Source organism: Bombus fervidus, chromosome 9, assembly GCF_041682495.2.
Source record: "Bombus fervidus isolate BK054 chromosome 9, iyBomFerv1, whole genome shotgun sequence".
In the NCBI taxonomy this organism is placed as follows: domain Eukaryota; kingdom Metazoa; phylum Arthropoda; class Insecta; order Hymenoptera; family Apidae; genus Bombus; species Bombus fervidus.
In genome coordinates, this window is record NC_091525.1 from 8,909,699 (window position 1) to 8,932,683 (window position 22,985).

Here is a 22,985-nt window from a genome sequence, read left to right on the forward strand (position 1 = left end):
GCGGATAATCGCACCAGGTTCATTCGTCGGATTCGCAGGGTTCGTTCAATGGCAATTTCAGGTGATGATGGTGGTGATTGTCATGGTGGTGATGATGATGATGATGATGATGATGATGATGATGATGATGACATGGCGGTCTTTGGAAGTCGAGACGACGACATCTTCGAACGTAGGTTGCAGGATGTTAGTACGTTCAGGTTTAGTATTATGCGGTATGATGAGGATATAGTTGAATGTCGAAGAACAGTGAATGTTGAGGTTGAAATTTAATGGTTGAGTTATAGCGTGAGGGTTGTAGAACAGCAAGCATAAACTAAACTTCAACTTTGATGGTTGAGTTAGAGCGTGTGTTGCAAAAAGATAAGACTCAAGATGGATGTTGAACAACGATGGGGTTGTGGATGTTGAAGTTGATATTCTACGGTCGAGTTAAAGTGTGAGTGTTGTAAAAAGATAAGACTCAAGATGGATGTTGAACAACGATGGGGTTGTGGATGTTGAAGTTGATATTCAATGGTCGAGTTAAAGTGTGAGTGTTGTAAAAAGATAAGACTAAAAATGGATGTTGAACAACGATGGGGTTGTGGATGTTGAAGTTGATATTCAACGGTCGAGTTAAAGTGTGAGTGTTGTAAAAAGATAAGACTAAAAATGGATGTTGAACAACGACGGGGTTGTGGATGTTGAAGTTGATATTCAACGGTCGAGTTAAAGTGTGATTGTTGTAAAAAAATAAGATTCAAGATGGATGTTGAATAGTGATGGGGTTGTGGATGTTGAAGTTGACATTCAATGGTCGAGTTAAAATGTGAGTGTTGTAAAAAGATAAGACTAAAAATGGATGTTGAACAACGATGGGGTTGTGGATGTTGAAGTTGATATTCAACGGTCGAGTTAAAGTGTGAGTGTTGCAAAAAGATAAGACTAGAAATGGATGTTGAACAGTGTTGAGGTTGAAATTGGATGGTTAAATCAAGTTATGTTATGGTTAAATCAAGAAATGTTAGTGTAATGTAAAACAGTAGAAATAAAGGTGGATGTTGAAGTTATCAGAATTAAGTATTTAATTATCCTGAAGCTTAGATCAAGTACTTGAGTCAGATAGAATAACTCGGTGTAACTTAAGTCGAGTTATTCCGCGTTAATTATATTTCCTAGTATTGGAAATTCAGTTGAGTTAATTATAGAGTGGCTGCTCATTGAACTGAAACTAATTAGCTAATAAATCCTATTAAAGTTAAGTTGTATTTGGATCAGAACAGTTAAGTTAATTATTCTTAACACCTCGAATCATGCACTCGAGTGCTAATGGTATTACATGGCATTAATTAATTTAAAAGATTTGGAAAAATATAAAATAATTAACAAGTAGAAAAACCAAAACCGAAACTAAAACCACTTGTCGCAGTCTGATGATTTACATCATAATACGGAAATTAATTTCAAGATATTAAGAGAATGTCTGTTTATCATATTATAATGAATTTTCTAGAGCTGCATGAGCACCATAATGAAACGACGATTACTATAATGTGTATAATACTATCAGTGTCTGTCAGATTTATTAAAATCTAACATAAAGCAGAACCAATTGAATCATATTATTTTAATCCGTGCCATTCATCAATGACTAACAGTGACATTAATCAAAGCCCTTGATCAAAATAGAACCAACCACCATAAAGAACCATAAGGCAAAGAAATCTCATAAACGTCTAAAAAACATTATTTTACCAATTACAAGTTATAGACTCCACTTGATCATCAGTCATAGAGTAACTGTAAATCATTCCATATTATAATGTATTATACATATATGTATATAAATATAATTATATGATTCAATACATGTATGAATGATTGATAGACTATAATACAGAATTTTTATGTGCCTGCAATAATTGGCAATTACTATTTGATTGACGATTTCAATGTATAGAATGTAAATTTTATACTAAAATTCAGTACATTCCGCATGCTACATGTATAATGTGCAGCACAAATTCCATGTCAATTCTGTGGATTTTATACGCGTACAATTCAAATTCCATATAAATTTTATACTCAAAATTCTATGTATTAGACATAGAACGTAGACATTCCACACATTCCATAAAATAAATTCTACATAATATTAAGATTCTATATGTAAAGTAAAAATTCCATGTAATCTCTGTAAGTACGTAAAATTCTATTCACCCAGAGTACAAATCCCATATAACTCCATACATAAAGTTCTCTATGCAGATTAGAAATTCCATGTAAACTTTGCACGTAGAATACAAATTCCACGTAAACTCTACGCAAAATTCTCCACATAATGTAAAATGTAAACCCTACTCACATCCCCCATCCAACATTCCGTACACGTAACTCGCAACTCAACAACCATCAATTTTTCCACGACCCTAACCCAAATCAGGAACCAACCCCAAGCCAAGAATCAATGGACTAAGAAAAAATGGGTGACAGTGAAAGAGAGTGCGTGTATGTATGAGTGCGGAGAGAGAGAGAGAGAGAGAGAGGGATCGCTCACCGTACTGACTCTTCGAGGAAAAGCTCCTGATGGTTAACGACGGCGACTTGCGCTGCACTACGGTCACCGTGCTCACCGGTTTCTCCGTCGGTTTCTCCGGTTTCCTCGGCTCTCCCTTCTCCCTGTCCACGTCGTATAACGTGTCAGGCTGCTCGTCGGCCTCGTATCCGTCGCGATGGCCAAGCCTCTCGATCTCTTGCCCCTTCCTCGCGGTTCTCGACGGGCTGTCGGAGAGGCTAGACAATTCTTGCGACGATTGGCTCTGTGATCGACTGCTGTCACCACCCTCGGGCGTGTGCCTCGGCTCCTGCTCCGTCGACAGACGAAATTTGTTCAGGCTCAATTTGCGCACCAACGAGTTCGACTTTTTCTTCTTCTTCTTCAAGGTCGTCGATGGACCAACGACGACCTTGCGGTCGTCCTCCTCCTCCACTGAACTCCGCTTCCGACCCGTTTCTGTCGCGTGAGACAGACAGAGGATCTTTGGTCAGAGAGTAGATTTTCTTCCGGGGGGATTTCTTTCCTTTTTTCTTTTTTCTTTCTTTTTTTTTTCTTTATGGAGTTTATGATAGAGGTTGATGGAACTGGAAGCTTAAGCTTGATGGTTTATCGGTGAGCGGTGGGTTTATTAAAGATCATTTATAGGGTTTTCGGGGATGTTAAATCGGTGATTATTGGACTGCGAATTTTTATGCAAACGAATATTTTTGTAAGCGTTATAAGCGTGTTAGATGTTATAATAATTCTAAGATTTATTCCGTTTCAGATATTTCAGGTATTTTTCTATTTTGAATTTCGTGTATTTCTTACGAGTGCATAAAAATCAGCGATCTAGTGCATATAGTTAGTTATGGATTTTATTCAGCTACGATGAGCATGATGAATATGGTTGCTATGGTAAATGTAGCAGATACGATTGATTGATTAAATAATGTAATCGAGTAGACAATATAGTGAATATAGTGAGCATAGTATGTAAGGTATGAGAGTAACAGATACAACGGATGCAACACGCGTAACAATAGCAGATTACAGTAAAATGTTTAAAATGGATACAACAGAGATATTACGTGTAGAAATCCTGCAAAAGCGATACAGTAGAGGCGCGGTGGTTAAAGTAAGTAGAACAGGGCAGATGTAAGTCAGCCTTGTTAATATATCACAAATAAATAGAAAAAATATAATAGTTACAGTAGATGTACGAAATATAAAGAAAGAAGGTATAGTAAGTATCATTTCCACAGAAGTGAGTGTATAAAAATACAGAAAACTATTAGGTCGTCCGAAAAGTTTCTTTCCTTTTATAAGGAACTAATGGATGCACAACATTTTCCGTTTTATATTGTTTTATCGAATTACGTATGATCCATTTTGTTCTATCAAAATAAAGATCAGAACGTTCGGCAGATTAGGTTTCATGTTTGTATAAAGATACATCGTTGTAAAAGACGTGTCTGTAAAAGAAAGACACTTTTCCGACAACCTAATATAATTAGCATAGCACATACAGTTGGTGTACGAATATAATAAATACAGCAGCTTATCGAACACATATAATACACTTCTAACTGTAGTAACTTAGAATAAGTCTAGATGTTATAGTATGTTAGAATTTAATCTTAAAGTTAAGATTAATAATCTGTGGAAGACAATGTTTATGTTAAAATAATATTCAGTGGTATTTATTAAACAGAACTACAGAACCAAATGTATATAAGTGAGTGATATAATTAACAACGTATGGAGATTGTTGACAGTTGGCCAATTACTCTCAGACTAGACATAGGTAGTGACCAATGATCCCTTAAATATTTTGAACCCCACTCTCTATACAGCAATGAGTATGACCTGTGTAAGTGTCCTGTTCAAATGCCTGTGTAGGTGTCTGTGTAAGAGTATTTGTGCCTATGCGTGAAATATCGTTGTATTCCAACATAGTATATGATAGATACATAAAAAGTATTGACTATAACAAATATCATTGGTATAGAAAATATTGTTTAAAATAAATCAAATTGAAAAGACAAGTATTTCATGTGTAATTAATTTAGAATGATTTTGTGGATTTATAAAGGAAGAAAACAATCTTTTATAAAGATAGACTTGTCTATCTTTACAAAGATCTTTCGGTAAAGCACGCAATGTGTACATATGTCGAAAGATTTAGTAGCATGTGTGTTTCGATACGAGAGGTTCCTATACACATTCTCGTTTTAGCAAGACGTAAATACGTTGAAGAATTTGATAACTGAATGCCAAGTCACCCGACGCTAATTGAGATTGAGATAGGTCATGAATTATGAAGACGACGACATTCAAGGAGGATCTCTGAATTTGTTACACATAGTCATCTATTCGAATGATTGAAATCGTGGTTCTCACGGTTATTATAACTTTCGCGCGTCAGATTCGTATCAGATGTTATGTAAATTGGTCTTGAAAGGACAAGCTGGTTCTATAAATCCTTTGTAATTAACGAGAGCTCGATGGCTTTCAGTAATTGCTCAGATACCGTGTAGCTATTAAGAAGATTAACATCTTAAGGAATCTGTTCATAGATCCAGAACAGTGTCCTGTCAATTACTTTACGTGTCGAGTATCACAGCGATTAAAATCAGTGTCTGAACAATGGGCAGGAAACTCTATAATCTATTGTTGCTAAGAGGAGGAAATTTTATTTTAAAAATCAATAAAATAGAGTATAAACAGAGTAGAGTATAAACTATAAAAGCACACATACGGAAGGCATTAAATATTTTTACCAATAAGTTCATAGAAATCTATCGATAAAAGTAAAGATCGACGATTAAGAGAAACTTGTAAAGTAGAATGAAGTAGAGAAAGAAACCACATACCGCTCGTGAATAACCATTTGACGAAGCCCTACAACAACCCTAACCAGTCACCACCAGTTATCTCAATACCAATCAGCATAACCTCGATAGAAACCAACAAAACAACGTCTACGAATTCTAATTTCTCCAAACTATTCCAAACTTTGTTAACAAAATCGAGATAAGACCCGCAAAGAAACACGAGCTAAGAACATGTCGAGTAGATTAATCCTTAACCGCACAGACGTCTCTATTTTTATCATTATTACAAACAATTTTCTAGATTGCTTGGCGAATCTGCCAATTGCTGTTAAATCACTGTGTAATAAAAGTCAATCTATCAGTTCGATAAAGATTACCGAAATTATTGCAAATTTGCAAACTCTCCTCTGCGTAAATACCAATCACAGTCGATCTGTGTCTAACTCAGAGAAACACGACCCTGGAAAAAAACAACCCTTCGAACAACACGTAACCTGAAACCAGGAAGAAAAGAAGAATAACTTCAGCAACCACAAGAATAAACTCCCCATAACCACAATCCTGCTCGAGCGCAAACAACTCAAAGGGAGAGAGGCACAAGCCAAATAAATAAACCTTTTTCCTCGACATCCAGCTCAGGCTCGGCAGCCGATTCGTCCAGCTGCCTGTTCTTCCTCCTAATCTTGAACAATCCTCCCTCCTTCCGGAAGCTGCTCTTCAAAGCTCCGAATCTTCCCTTTTTCTTATCGTCCGCGGCCGGTGGGTCACCGGTGGCCACGTTCGTCGTCGTTCCAACGCTCGTGACCGTGTCCACGCTGGAGCTGCTGTCACCTACGGTCACGTATTCGCCGGAAGTGCTGCACGCGAACCTGTTCCGCTCCTCTTCGGACGAGGAGCGCGCGATCACCGTGTCCGGCGAGCTTCCGCCCTCGTTTGCGCTCTCGTTACGGTCCATCCTCGTAGAAGGGGCGAAGAAAGTGGTAGGAGTATAACGTATGTAGCGTACGTTTGCACACCGGCGTCGATTTTTAACGACGTTTAACGATCCACAACGACGGATTCTCGGCCTGATGTTTTTGTGTCTCACTCTGTCAAGGCACGAGCCAGTCCACGGGCTGGCTTCCTACGCCAAACGCGGAAACCTTAGAACAACCGCCTTTCTAGGTCCGATCAGGCCGGTCGCCGGATAATCCGACACGTTTCCCCCTCCTTTCTCTATTCTTTTCATATGTTGCTGTTTCGAAGAGCGAATACGATGTCTGTTCAGGGAGGAGCCATGGCGAAAAAGTAGGAGAGGGAGAGACAGAGAGATTTGTATGATTAGTATGATAGAAAATTACGTTAGGTTCAGATTCATTCGAGAATCACGTTAGATTGATTAATAAGTTAATTAATTAAATTCATTAATTTTCGTAAGAGAACCTACTATTAAATATTCCAAAATATTTCCCTTTTTATCCCATTTCTTTGTTTCACATTTCTCGTTCGAAAATTTGAATAGAAGGTTCTTTACATTCTTTAAATAATGAGTTTCCCTTTTAGTCGTCTTTTACGACACGCTTTAAGATTTACGTTGGCTCTGTTCTTGTTCCGAACCCATAGGCAATGTTATTAATATATATTAAAAATGTAATTATACATTGTGGGGAAACTACGTATAGTTTAATTAAGGAGAGTAAAAGAGAATGTTTTTAATGAAAATTCTATATAGAACCAGGAAATATCAGGGACCTAACTGCCACCATGTTGGTATTTGTTTGAATGTTATTTTTCCCAATTCCATATAATAGAATAAATTTCCATACGATACAACTCTATTTATTGGAACGAAATTTTAGTTAGTGTCTGATTATATGTCGACCGAATCTACTTGTTCGAACGCGGTGCCGACTGAATCTACTTATCTGAATGTAAACTATTGACTGTTCTACTTATCTGAATGTAAACTACTCACTGAATCTACTTATCTGAATGTGAATTCCTACACGAATTCCTGCACGAACGAAACGTTGTAGATACAATGCAACTCTACCTACTCGCACGAAATTCTAGTTTCTGTCCGATTATATATCGATTGAATCTACTTTTCTGAATGTGGATCCCTGTCTGAATTTTCTTCTGCACGAACGAAAAATTATAGTTACAAAATGAAGCTATACTTACATATCGAACAAAATGTTATTTAGTGTCTGACTAAATGATCTCCTGCGTACCGAATCTACTTATCTGAACGTAAATTCCTATTACGCGAGAAAATTTGAGGCAATGCAGGCAGTCGGTCGATGCTTACTACGTGAATTATGTGGATTTTATCGTTTGTTCCCTAACGTGGTCAGATAAATGTAATTCTACGCACGGATACGAGTTGAAGTTTCTTATTATTTTCCTTTGTTATTTAAGTTTATTATTATTTTCTCTTTTGTTATTTCATACATATGTGTTCTTTCTATCACAGTACATGCACGACTGTAATTTGAAGTTTCTACTTTCTTCCTCTGTCACTTGTATGATTAATACAAAAGCTATGGGTGTTCGTCGAAAGCAACGCCTTGTAGGTTCGATAGACCGTACAGTCGAATGGAGATGAAAGATAGATACCTAGTGAAACGGAGAAGCCTGGGAATCGCAGGATGAAGTAGAATTCGTGATTTGTTTTCTGGGTACAGTGGTAGAGGGTTTCTGGGTTCTTCTACACACTGTGTGACATTCCAGGAGAGGTCATCGATCGGATATTGTGTATGAAATATTCAAATCGACCACTGTCTTAGTGTATGTATCTCAACACGTGAAATCAATATGTTATCCTCTGAAGTCAAATTCCAACTTTTAGGATCTTAGTCCTCTGTTGTGGCTAAGTTTCCAAAATCGAGTAAAAACAAACAGTAAATTTTTTAAAGATAGGAGAATTTTCATTTTACAATTCTTACATTATTCCAAACGTTCAAAATTAATTTTAGATCTTTACAGCTATAACTATTATGAAATATCTTTAGTAAAATTAAAACTGAGAACTTTCTTACTGTTAGACAATGTTTTAAGCATATCTCATCAGCAGAGATTTTAACTTTGAAAAAAAAAAAAATACTTGCAGAGGTTCTTCTCCAGAATTCATCGTTCGAATATTGAATACTGTATCGTATACAGTTTCCCCGAATGGAAAATTGATTGGGGGAATCTTGACCTCCATTTCTATGTAAAATTTAAGGGGCTGTAAATGAGTCGAAATATTGTTCGGTACTTTTTACACGGAACAGTAACTGAAGAGTCTGTTTGAGGAGTCGGAGGAACAATAAATGAATGAATCTATAACGAAACATCTGAAATGTGTTCGTGTCATAGATTCTACGAGAATCTTGCCATCATTTTTCCTTACGAAATTTAATCATCCAGTTAGAGAGATATTAATACTTCACGCGTTACAAGTCCAATGTTTCGTAAGTGATATGCCTACGTCTAGATTTCTTGTTTGTTTCGTATCAATTCACCATTGTATCGCTGTATTTTAATGCTCTATATTTCTATGGATCGCCGGTGCCAAATATTCTACCCCTATCGATCAATAATTCCAAACTCCGGGGTAACAGAAACAAGCCAAAATTTCTTTCCCTGTAATCAAATGAAATTCCAGTTACGCGCAAAGAGGATGACAAACCGACGATCCGGTCACCCAGCTCGTTCCACGAAGCTTCGATGGTGCGCAACGTTCCTCGAAGGTGTTCACCGATGGAAATCTTTCAGGAATTCGATCGGCTCGATCATTCATCGTCGCGCGCACTTCCCATCTCGCAAGCGCGTGTACGCTTGCGCCCGCACTTTGAAAGCTTCGCAAAAGCACTTCGGAACAATCAAACTTGGAAAGAAACGAAAATTCGCTACTCGAAAGGGGAAGGAAAACGAAAAATAAAAATATTGAGAAAAATAAATTGAAGATAAAAAAGGATAGATATTTAGAGGAAATAAGAATGAAAACACATGGGAGATGAAAGAAGTCACTGTTTGGGAGAAATTAAGACGAACAGGTAGAAGATAAGAAGAGTCGCTACGTATAGAGAAAGAATAGAAATAAAAAGATGAGAAAGGAAAATCGGAAGAGATTCACGACACTGTTGGTTGTATGCGCGGAACCACACTAAAAGCTCGCGTAAAAATGCCTAAAGGAAGACAATACACGGAGGAGGAGCATGACGGTGCCCCTCCACTTGTACGCGAGAACGCATTTGTTCGCGCGTTAACCAGCCTCGAGACGAGTTTTCCGCGCGTTTCTTGCTCTCTTCCTCCCTGGCTAGACGAGATCCATGATACCGTGACAACACGTAGGCGTAACACGAGTTGGGACCTAGCGCGCGGTTAGCCACAAGACCCCGTCATGCGAGTATCGTCCCCTCACTGCTTACTGTTCGGCTCCACCTCGACGAACAACTAGCACGTTACGTAACCGCTCGATTTTGTAGAATTAATTGTTTTGGATTACATGGAGCGTGATTTGCCTTTTGGTTGCTGGCAGGTCCTCTTTACGTGGTGGAATTTTGTCCAAGTAGAATGGGTACAATACGAGGCAGACAGGAATTAAGAAAATTGTGTTCAAACTGCGAAAAGTATCGTGTCAGGTTCGGAGGATGGGAAATTTAAGTTTAGTGAACCTTGTTGCTGGTAGGTTTTGTTTGTGGTACATGGTGGAATGAAGAAAAAGTAGAATAGGTACGATGTAAGGCAGACAGGAATTAAAAATTTCGAACTGTGAAAAATGTCGTATTGAATTTGGAGCGCGTGAAATTTATATTTTGTAATAAAATTCAAGGATTTTGGTCGATGGTGCCTTCTGTTTGACAGCGGAATGTAGCGAAAGTAGAACAGATGCGACGCGAGCCAGACACAAATAAATCAGGATTTCTGAAAGTTGTTACATTGGATTCGAAGCATGTGAAATTTCAGTTTTGTAATAAATTTCCTGAATTTTGGTTGACAGTAGCTTTCGTTTGGCACATTGGTACCATTTCGTTCGTTTGCTACACAGCGGTCGGAGTAGAATAGGTGCAACGTAAGGCAGACAGAAATTAAACGCTTGAAACTGTATGAACTGTTACATTAGATTTGCAGACGCGAAGTTGATACTTCGAATGAATTTTGTGGATGTTGATAGATAGTGCAAGTGAGTATGATCTAGGGTAACAGTGTAGAGGAATTTTTAGATGTTTATCATTGTTGATTTGTAGGAAGATCATTGCTATTTTATGAATGCCGATAGGAGGAACTGGTTCAAAGCTTTTGGGCAGTTTGCTCGTGTTAAGTAAGTTGATGTTTTTGAGCAGTTTGTTCGTGATAAATAAAAAGTGAATAAAATGGAAGGATTATTGGCAGTAGAATAATTGTTGACTTCAGTATGTCTGGTGTTTTTGAATATTGTTGTGTTAAAACGAACATTGATGTATGATAGGTAACTGAAAAAAGAATCAAGTGAAAAGGTATGATATTGGTAATGCGACAGGATTGGTGATGGAATTTATTCATAAAACCGAAGGGAGAAAAGATGGAAAATCGAAAAATCTAAAATTGGTTGATAAAGAAGAGTTAAAGAGAAGAGAATCAAGTGAAAAGGTATGATATTGGTAATGAGACAGGATTGGTGATGGAATTTATTCATAAAACCGAAGGGAGAAAAGATGGAAAATCGAAAAATCTAAAATTGGTTGATAAAGAAGAGTTAGACTGACTTAATGGAATTAAACGCTTGAAATTTATTTAACTTATATCCTAGGGGTTAAAGATGGTTGTCAATTTAGATTAAGATTGTTTTGAATAAATGAAGTAATTCTTAGAACTGGTTGATACAATAGAAAGATAAGATACATGAAGTAGACTACGTACTGGAAAGATACAAAGAGAATATGAGTCAGTTGATCAAATTGATAGCGAGGTATTGAGTAACTGAGCTATTCAATCGACTATAGCTATCTTCTCTCTGAATCTGTAATCTCGTGACTGTGACTACACACTGAACTTGATATCTAAATGCTAAAAATATATCGGTTGTTTTTTCAAGCAAATATATTCATCTTTCAGCAATAAAATTCGCTAAAACAGATATATCTGATACAAAGATATATCTAAGATGAACGATGTTCACAATTAAACGAAAAATTCTTTTGGATGCATAACACCCAAGGATTAAGAATGATTAAATAAGCTTTGCAAATGTATTAACTTTTGAATCGTTGCTTCCCTTTAAATGCGATAAAAATAGTATCATAAATCTATGTCTTTCTCTATTTATCAAAATATTTATGATAATACGATAAAGAAATCAACGTTCTCGATATAAAAGTTTCCTAGTAATCCCATCTTAACTTAATCTTGCCGAACGTTAAACCTTCCTTAGTGGTAATTATTTTAAAATTACAGCAAAAGTAAATATCAAAATCGTATCGTACTCTCGTAAAGTTTGCACGTAACGAAAATATCAGCAAATTTCCCGCCGCGATATTGGTAATCGCTATAGCAAAAATTTGCATTTTGTTTTGTATCTCAGACGACGATCAATGATTTTCTTTATAGAATAATAGTTCTGCTCTGTTTAATACACAAACACAGAGACGATAATAGAACTCGTCTTATGCGAAACAGCATCTTGCAGCCACTTTTCATGCACTAATTATGTGTCGCCGGCTGGCGTGCTGCAGGCCACTGGTAATTCCGTTAATTAATTAACAACGAACGGGGATGAGCCAGTGATAAAGTTCAAAGTGGAGCTCGCAACAAAATGGGCGAGTTCGGATCTAACCAGAGGAAGATTAAAACTGATTTCTCTTCCCCTAATCTTAATTGACAAACGCACGCCAATCTTTTTAATTGACCAACAGCATTATCTGCTTCCCTTTTCAGATTTATTATTTCGTTGTACAATAATCGTCAACTATATAAACATTCTATTTGGGGAAGTTTCTGCGTATTGATATTGTTAGAATTTAAGTTCTTGAAGTTAAAATTAATAATCTTTGGAGGACACAATGTTTGTGTTGAAATAATATTCAGTGATGTTTATTAAACAGAACTACAGAACCAAATGTATATAAGCGAGTGATATAATTAACAACGTGTACAAGAATTGTTGATTGTTGGCCAGTTACTCTCAGACTAGACTTAGGTAGTGACCCATGATCTTTTAAATACTTTGAACCCCACTCTCTATACAGTAATGAGTATGACCTGTTAAGTGTCCTGTTCAAATGCCTGTGTGGGTGTCTGTGTAAGGGTTTTGTGCCTATGCGTGAAATATCGTTGTATTCCAACAGATATTTTTATTAACGTAACTGCGGGAAGATTTGCTTCTATGGATGTTTTATACGCTATTTTATATTATACACTATTTTTGCATCTTTCGAAATCTTTCAATTTCTTACAAATCCGCATACATGTGCATCCACCATCTCTTTCCCACTTTTCTTCTTTTCTTCGTGTTGACGTGTACACTCGTCGTAGCTTGTATTTATTTACGCACCCCACGACCTAACCCCACGACACATTTCTAAGACTAAATTCCCCAGTTAATTGGTTAATAATAATAATAAAAAAAAAAAATAATAATCAATTTTTAAAAATAATTTTGACAAGAATAAATCAGATTGCCGCTGAAACAAACCGAGGCCGACTGAACCGGGTACCACGAAAGGGACATTCGGCGCGTAAAGCCATCACCAGATCGGAAGATAGCAGATCCTCCGTGAATCCGCGTGGAATTCGCGGGTTACATAAGTTTCTAAGCGTGCCACATACCATCGTGTATCCTCTCACCGCGCTTATGTAAACCGCTCTTAAGCGCAACCGGTGTAAGACGGAGCTGTACACGTTATTATCAGGTCAGATCGTAATTTTCTGGCCATGGTTGCCCATTAATGACCAAGGTCGCGGTCGTTTGTCAACATGTTCGTCGTAATTACTGGGGAAGACTTTAGCCCATTAACCGAGGAAGATCAATGAACTCGCTCTACCTGTGCAAACCAGTGGTTACAATTATTTTCTATTGTTAATTATAGTGATTACTGTACCCAGTTACAACTATTGGGATGGCAACTAAGTGACTGCGGATTTTGGCAATACCACCTAATGACAAAATCCGCAATCACTTAGTTGCCAACCCAATAGATACTTGGCTATTCGATTCTTTGTTTTGCGCAGCCGGTATACAAGTTCAAGCAAATCTGAGAAATTTACTTGATCATCCGCGTCCTCGAAGTTATATAACGATTTGATAGAAAACGTAGTATTTGCAGGCAAAGGTACGAAAGCAGGTTTAGTCAACGTATTTTTACGATCCGGTCAGCCTGTTTTCCCCATTCGAGTCATGTAATTAGCTTCATCGATTAGCGATCTTGGTCTGTGCGACGTATCAAGGATGAGGAGCATCGTACATCCTTTAAGGACGACCTCGATGTCTATGATTCTCCCGTCATCGTCATCGTTATGTCGCCGTTCTCTCGTGGGGTGCTTTATGTAAGATACTGGTTTTCTTCGCAATTCTGATAAATTCGCACGGCCTCTATGGTTGCCACGCCATATGAATTCTGCGATTATCACGCGACAGCCAGGACGAATTTTTTCTTTTTTTTCTTTTCGATTTTTTTCTTTGAATTGCCTTGGAACTGATTTATGAATCGAAGTGGATGCTGAGATTTTAACGATAATTTATGCTTTGTTTATTTACAAAAGGAAGCTTATATTGTAAAATAGGAAGCACAGAAAGACACCACTTCTTTTCGACTTTTTTCTGAATTGCCTTGGAACTGATTTATGAATCGAAGTGGATGCTGAGATTTTAACGATAATTTATGCTTTGTTTATTTACGAAAGGAAGCTTATATTGTAAAATAGGAAGTACAAAAAGACATCACTTCTTTTCGATTTTTTTTTCTGAATTGCCTTGGAACTGATTTATGAATCGAAGTGGATGCTGAGATTTTAACGATAATTTATGCTTTGTTTATTTACAAAAGGAAGCTTATATTGTAAAATAAGTAGTACAGAAAGACACCACTTCTTTTCGATTCTTTTTCTGAATTGCCTTGGAACTGATTTATGAATCGAAGTGGATGCTGAGATTTTAACGATAATTTATGCTTTGTTTATTTACAAAAGGAAGCTTATATTGTAAAATAAGAAGTACAGAAAGACACATTACAAAATACATTGCAAAATAAGAAGTACAGGAAGACACCATGGTTTTATAAATTTACATTTAGTAAGAGCAATGTCGTGTATGAAGTATTGTAAATATCGCACATATTATTGCATATAAATTATTGTAAATATTGTATATATCACAGGACAGATGTTATCAACGTGGTGAAACATTTATAGTACGAAAGTTACTAAAATTCACAATGTATCAATTTTAAACTTTCTTTCATCAGCCACTGTATTTTCATATGAATTAAAATGATCGTGTTTTTTCTTGCTTTCTATGGATTAATCGATTATGTCACTTTCACGTAGTTTCTGACCTTTTAAAGTTCATTTTTTAAACGTGAGAGGATTTTGTAATTTTAGCTTGAAAATCCATATTTTTACTTCATACGTAGCTCAGTCGTACATTGCTCACGTTTGAGATACTTTTTAACTTTTAACCTATGAAAACCACGATCAGGTCAATAATAAAAGACGACAATATAATAAAGACAACAATAATAAAAGAACTTGCAAAATTAATAATCATGCTGTCTTCTTAGAATGTTCGCAGTTCCTTGTACATATAGTCAGTATATAAATCAATTTTGTTAATGTTCAGAGTTTGTAACTGTCCTTTTACAATTACAAATGATTTTTCCTATCCTAACAAATTCTCTTGATAAACCAATAGGAATTTTTATATCAACTTGTGATTGTAAGGTAAGATAGTAGAAACTAGAGTTTCTAGATTTAAAGAGCAACTTTTTTATTGCACCAAGATAGAAAACATTGAAGAACGAAATTAAAACTTATAATTTCCAGTCTGTTTACGAACAACTCTTTTTCCACGTTAATTACAAAGATATGAATTTTAATTTGCCTTCGTAACGAAGATCGAACAACGTGTCACGTAAACGATTATGCAAATCGACAGAAAAACAACAGTCATTCCTCCCCATATGAAGATGTTTGTCAACGATGCATCCGTCGACAGCGTATTAATGGCAAAAGCTTATTTCTGCGTAAAAATACAACGATCGTTTTCAAGATTACAGACAAGTTGATCAATCAAGTGGTAAAATTATGCGACGGATAATATGCATATTGATCATGCAACAATATGTATACGATGAAAGGGAACATGGAAAATGAACATATTAAATCTCGAAACGCAGCGTGTTCCTTTGAATTTGATTTCAATTGTAAAATAATTTGCCTTGCGAATAGAATTCCTGGCTAGTCGTGAAACATCGTACGCAACTATGAATTATTGTTAGATAATTATGAATATGTGAATCGTAGATAATTACGGATAATATGTTTATCGTTTACGTTGTTATTTATTTTTAACGAAAAGAAATGTCGGATTTATTCAGTCGAAGACTTCTGATATAAAGTTACAAAGCATTTTCGTATTTGAAAAATGAAATAATAATTATTATCAATTATTATTATTATTATTTGTTTATTGTAGTGAGTTTAAAGCCTAGCACAGTCTGTGCTACAAATGTGTACATTTAATATAATTTAAAAAATAAAATGACAGATATTTCAATTTCACGAAATTGAAGCATTGTACTTTAAACTTAAAAAAGGGACATACGAACACTATACTTTGTAAACTATGTCAAATCGAAAATATCGTGTTTGAAACAAGATAGAAAGAGCTCGTAACTTCCTAAAGTATGTGAAACATGCAAAATAATATTTGACAAAATTATACTACAATAATATTACATATATATATTATTAGAAACAATGATATAGTAATATTTGTAAGAAACTACAAATTTCAAGATATGCATTTCTCAGTACACAGTTAAAGAAGTTACACAAGGTTCGTTTATAAACCAAAGAATCATCGAAATTTGTGAAAAGAATTTATAAGAAAGATATTGATAAGAATAGTTAGCGCAGATGTCAATGATGTTAGAAACATTTTCGACAGCCGATTAATTTATCGCCAAGAGAGAAGGTTTCCAAGTCAACGCGCGTGAAATGAAGAAAAGAATCTTCTAAGGAAGAAACGATCGATAGACCACGACGATCGCCATATGCCCCATTAATTCGTCATGTTATATCGATCAAAAGAAGAACTTCGAGCCTGACAATATTAATTAGACAATAAACTAGCGTAATTATGGATTTACACGAGAAAACAGAATTCCCTTTCTCCGCGTGAAACCGTTCGCGATCATCAGTGAAAATTACGATTCGAAAAGGAACTAAAGTCTGTTCGGAACTTCAAAATATTTCTATAAAATCTATGCACGTGTATGTATATTCCATAAAATCCATACAATTTAAAATTCTTCAAAGTCTATATTTTGTGAAATCCAGAAAATTCCAAATTTTAGGTTTGATATCCAAAACTCTACGAAATGTCGTGCAGAAGTTTCTATTCCATGAAATCAATGGCTCTTTTCGTTCGACTTAGAGAATTTTGTATTTGAATCGGAATTCTGTGTGACTATCAAACAAATTATCAAAGAAAATATTAAGATTGCGAATAAAATGGACGCAAACAGTTGAGTAGCAAAGAATAAGTTTCACTTGGTTTAACAACCATTATACCACTTATCGATCCATCCAAACCATTTGACCTTTTAAGGCTTATTAGCTTTGAAACCCTGACCTGAAGAAATCTTTGATCCAGATTCGCAAGTCTCACGAAACTTGGAAGACTATTAGGTATAATGCTGTCTACCTGCAATCAGCCTGCTATTTGCATCGGCGTAATTTGACTTATAACAGTTGCAAATTACACTCCTCGAAACATATTCTTTTAGTTCTACGAATTACGAATGGTATACAGTTAGTTATACAACTTTTCTATTAAAATCTAGACTTTTTAAGTAAGAATATAAACGTAAATATTTATCAAATTTTATTATTTGTAAAAATTTCAGCCAACATCGGTACGATGTTTTTTTATACTTTAAATATTTATTTATTTATTTATTTATTTGTATTTATATATTTGTATTTATATATATGTATTTATTTTTATTTTTATTAAATAACGGTATTTTATTAATCTTAACGATAAGGAGAATTTTTATCTTATGTTTCTTTTAATTAAATAAGATTACTTAAGTTATTTATTTGAAGATAAGTCAATGTTGTCGCTCTCTTCTTTCGTTTATTTTGCAAAATTAATATCGTTTCCTCAAAGAAAAATTATAATCGCAAATCCTGTTTTTCAAAGTCGGGAGGTAAAAAAAAAATACATAAATAAATACTACTATCACTATATTAATATTTTAGCAATCGTTCAGTTTAAACTTTCGATCATACAAAAACACAATGTTTTTCATGGCCTTACTTTATTACATTTACCAATTTTAATTAACAGACTGTAATAGGTATAAGTCTCGATATAATGCAATACAATACAAAACGATACAAATTTTAACGAATCATTAGCTTGTTACTAAAATTTCATTCTATATAAGAAAATATTAAAGTGAATTTTGCAAGCTTCGACAAATTATAATATCCATATTTCTATCACATTTTCACGTAACTTCGCTAATTTTTACTGCGACGATTACGAAAGTAAATGATAAAAATGATCTTCGAAATCGGTCGATTGAAATCTAATTGCGGACGCAATTCCCTCGCAACAGCAATGTCAGGGAATTATCTTTCCAGGGAACAGGGACAAGTGTTGTAATCGCAAATTAACGAGGATTAACACTCGCAAGAACCTACGGCTATGTTACGTATGTATTGGAACGTACGACGTACGATTGACGTTCTACAAGTTGAAAAACATAATGAATTCTCTATTTTAAAAAATCTATGCAATGCAAAGTATACGTGATTGATGAGAAAAACTGATGAAAAGGACAATGTTTTACAAATTTTCGATGTCAATTCATTTAATTGTGTATTTTTCTTCAAATATTTCATCGAATATAGGCAGCAATCGAAATAACAGCGAATATTTTGATACGATTATATAATGTTTTTTCAGTAAGCACAGATGCACGTGAAATAATAAAAATGTGATTTTTCATGGAATTAACTTTTTAGCTTGTTTTTTGATAGAAACCGAAGAAAAGATAGTAGTTTTATAAATAAATATATGACGTAACGTTTCAGCAGAATTATGATTAGACCATTTTATTCGATTAATCTAACGAGAAAGATTCTGCAAGTATTCTCCGAATTCAAGAACGAAAACATGTAAAAAAGAAAGAGTGTAGCAGAAATAAAGAGCTCTACGAGCGATTATTTACGAACGAGTTTATGTAATTTTGATATCCTGCTGAATATCTTGGAAACAGCGGCAAATAAAATTATGCAACAGTCAGATAACGTTATCAAATAGATTGAATTAAGGTGATAGCTTTAATTAGAAAAAGATTCGTGAGATTTCGTTAATCGCACGATGCCCGATGCTATTTTCATAATAAAACTTAAATTAGCTCTCTCGTTGTCAATCGCCGGGGAAATTATTAAAAATAGCTTCTCGATTATTTATCATAAATTTAAGAAAATATCTCCCATGCGAATATGATACAACAGCCTAATTTCATTCGCCATTCGGCATCTACGTTCTCGTAATGACATCTCAGCGCACCTTAAAATCCTATTTTTTTTTTTTTTTTTATAATCCAATTTTAGAAATCTCAAGAATTTAAGAAACCTTAGGAATTTTATGTCAGTCGAATTTTACTGCAGAATTAAATAATAAACAATTAAGTCGCTAGATTTACTCAGAAATAAATACCTGCGCATCTCGCACACCATAATTTCAAATTAATTGCCGGAGAAATTATTAAAATTGTTTCTCAATTATTTATCATAAATTTCAGAAAATATCTCCCATGCGAATACGATGCAACAGCCTAATTTCATTCGCCATTCGGCATCTACGTTCTCGCAATGACATCTCAGCGCACCTTAAAATCCTATTTTTTTTTTTTCTTTTTTATAATCCAATTTTAGAAATCTCAAGAATTTAAGAAACCTTAGGAATTTTATGTCAGTCGAATTTTACTGCAGAATTAAATAATAAACAATTAAGTCGCTAGATTTACTCAGAAATAAATACCTGCGCATCTCGCACACCATAATTTCAAATTAATTGCCGGAGAAATTATTAAAATTGTTTCTCAATTATTTATCATAAATTTCAGAAAATATCTCCCATGCGAATACGATGCAACAGCCTAATTTCATTCGCCATTCGGCATCTACGTTCTCGCAATGACATCTCAGCGCACCTTAAAATCCTATTTTTTTTTTTTCTTTTTTATAATCCAATTTTAGAAATCTCAAGAATTTAAGAAACCTTAGGAATTTTATGTCAGTCGAATTTTACTGCAGAATTAAATAATAAACAATTAAGTCGCTAGATTTACTCAGAAATAAATACCTGCGCATCTCGCACACCATAATTTCAAATTAATTGCTGGAGAAATTATTAAAAATAGTTTCTCAATTATTTATCATAAATTTAAGAAAATATCTCCCATGCGAATACGATACAACAGCCTAATTTCATTCGCCATTCGGCATCTACGTTCTCGCAATGACATCTCAGCGCACCATGCAATTCCAATTCTCAATGAAACCTTAAAATCCTATTTTTTTCTTTCTAATCCAATTTTAGAAATCTCAAGAATTTAAGAAACCTTAGGAATTTTATGTCAATCACGTTTTACTGCAGAATTAAATAATAAACAATTAAATCGGTAGATTTACTCAGAAATAAATACCTGCGCATCTCGCACACCATAGTTTCAAATTAACCATGTCGTAGTGATTCTCCACGTTTATCTGACACGTGTTGCGCGCAGTGATTTTTAATTGACCACGCTATATTTTACCGTATATTTCTACGAACACAAAGCGTCTCAGAACAGACGGATGAATTTTTAGAAAATGAACTACGTACAGTCACGGTGAAAACTTACATTCTCGCGACGATAATGGCGATTCGTCTGTTCGCGATTCGACAGCAACCAAGAGAGAAGGATGCCTGGCGGTGAAAGCTCTGCTAAAAGGTTGACAGTAAGCCAAATTACGAGCGACGTGCAGCCTCGTTGCTTCCAAGGGGAGAATCCTATGAATATCTGAGACTGTTGACTGACGAGACATCCTACAAGTTCTGTCTCGTTATTCTACGTTACTGTCCTTTTCTCCAGGCACACGCATTCTTATACAGGGTGTCTCAAGTAAATCAGATCACCTAAATATCTGCCTTATTTACGATTGTACGAAGAACCTTCTCCGGGAAAATTGAAGCAATTTCAAGGTTATCGGTGTTTCTTTAGAGGAAATCTTATATTTTCTTATCCATCGATTGATGCGTCCTTTTTTTATTCTCCGTACAAAAGTATCAAGGTACTTGTTGTGCGTGAATACACTTTGTTCGAAAGATACTTTAATCTTAATTTTGTGAAGTTTGACGTACGAAGAGGACGTATGAAAAAGACGTATGGGAGGAAAGACGGAAGACGATAGTCCTGCGTTTGTGTTTGCCTTGTCTCTCGTAGGCTAAATTTGGTGGAATTATAATGGAAATATCTCGCTTAAATCATCAATTCTTAATATTTTGTATTTTTGTATAGAGAATAAAAAAAGTGACTGTGATACTTTGTTTAACTTTCTTTTCGTAAAATACGAACAAGGATTTTTACAGAATAAAAATAAGCGATACTATAAAATTCCTTTCGAGGAAACATAAAATTTCAATTTCTGGATTCTATGAAATCTACAAAATTCTAGATCCCTAAAGATCTATATTCTATAAAAGCTTTATATAAAATCATATAATACAATTCAACAAAATTCTGTTTCTACAAAGTTCTGGATTCTATAAAATGTCCTACAAAAATCTCTTCTATAAAATGAACCCAAAAATCGATTCTAGACTTATGGTGTCTCGTGGTTCTATCCTTAACACATATTTTATAAAGCACGGTTATAAATTATACTACAATATAGAAAGCTATTTTCGAAGCGTAATTTCAGGACTAATGAAACATAACGTCCTAAAGTAACACTGAAAAGGCAATTTTCCTAAAACTTATTGAACCATAGGATCTCGTTACGAATGAATCTACATGTTCCATTTTAAAGCTCTGCTTGGTCCACTTTTTTCCTTCAAATTTAAGTATATTACAATCATTACATTATCATCATATTACTACGTAAGTTCATTCACAAAAAGAATAAAAAAACCCTATCTCGAAAGAATTAGAAATAATTCACTGGAAAAATAAAAATTCGCCAAAATATTTAACCACACAAAAATTGCATAAAATCAATTTGAACATTAAGAATTTACGTGCATTAAATGAAAGTAAAATTCCAATTCTCTAAAGCAGCTACGTGTACAACTTTCTATTAAAAGAATTGACAATTTGTAAGTAGCAATTATTTTCACGATGAAAATAAACGAGGAAGTTTTTCCGGTTGAACAGTTAATCCTCGATAATTTTCGTTTGATTTATTGGCAATTATCGCGATAAATGTTTGACAAGGCGGATAATTACTCGCGGTAGACGAATAATGGCACCGGAAAGAGATGTCAAATTGTCGCTGTTACGAAACGAATTATACCGTTTCCGGTATTCTCCAGCTGTGCCTCTAAACCTAATTATTTTCGCTCGGTTTCATCGAACCGAGATTCTCTCACGGCGATACTAAGTCGGAGAAAGTGAAATAACTCGGTCTTAGAGAACACATCTATGATACTCTTCTTCTCACGCATCCTATTTATCCATGGGATCAAGTTTATTCACTCTGTCGTCTATTCTTCTCTTAAAGTTCATTGTATTTCCAAAAGCACAATTTCAATAATCTATACATTTTATATATTCGATAACCGTACACTTACAACGAATTTATAATTCACAAATTTCAATAAATTTATTAACGTTTCAAAGCAATCGTCCTCGAAGAAATTTTTGTTACCTTCAGATAAAAAATATTAATAATCTATACATTTTAGTATATTCGATAACGAATTTATAATTCGCATATTTTAATAAATTTATTATCGTCTCAAAGCAATCGTCCTTAAAGAAATTTTTGTTACCTTCAGATAAAAAATATTAATAATCTATACATTTTAGTATATTCGATAACGAATTTATAATTCGCATATTTTAATAAATTTATTATCGTCTCAAAGCAATCGTCCTTAAAGAAATTTTTGTTACCTTCAGATAAAAAATATTAATAATCTATATATTTTAGTATATTCGATAATCGTATCGATAACTTATAACGAATAATATTTATAATTATAATATAATAATTAAAATATAATTAAATATATAATTACAATATAATATTTATAATTCACAAATTTCAATAAATTTATTATCGTCTCAAAGCAACCATCCTCAAAGAAACTTTTGTTACCTTCAGATAAAAAATATTAATAATCTATACATTTTAGTATATTCGGTAACGAATTTATAATTCGCATATTTCAATAAGTTTATTAT

The 22,985-nt window shown here is 34.5% G+C and overlaps 1 protein-coding gene across 3 annotated transcripts in view; it reads right to left on the minus strand.

The window, feature by feature from the left end:
• The window catches only part of Rab32 (RAS oncogene family member Rab32), a 62,662-nt gene that overhangs the window by 13,290 nt on the left and 26,387 nt on the right, over positions 1-22,985 (minus strand). The window contains exons 1-2 of one of the 3 annotated variants that reach the window (XM_072010612.1): positions 5,971-6,892; positions 2,540-2,995 (exon numbers count right to left, since the gene is read on the minus strand). The exons of the other annotated variants lie outside the window; for them this stretch is intronic. Of the exons in view, the coding sequence (XP_071866713.1) occupies positions 2,540-2,995; positions 5,971-6,310 (796 nt within the window). The 5' untranslated portion in view covers positions 6,311-6,892. Of the gene's footprint in view, positions 1-2,539; positions 2,996-5,970; positions 6,893-22,985 lie in introns of those variants that run through there. 3 annotated transcript variants of the gene reach the window in all.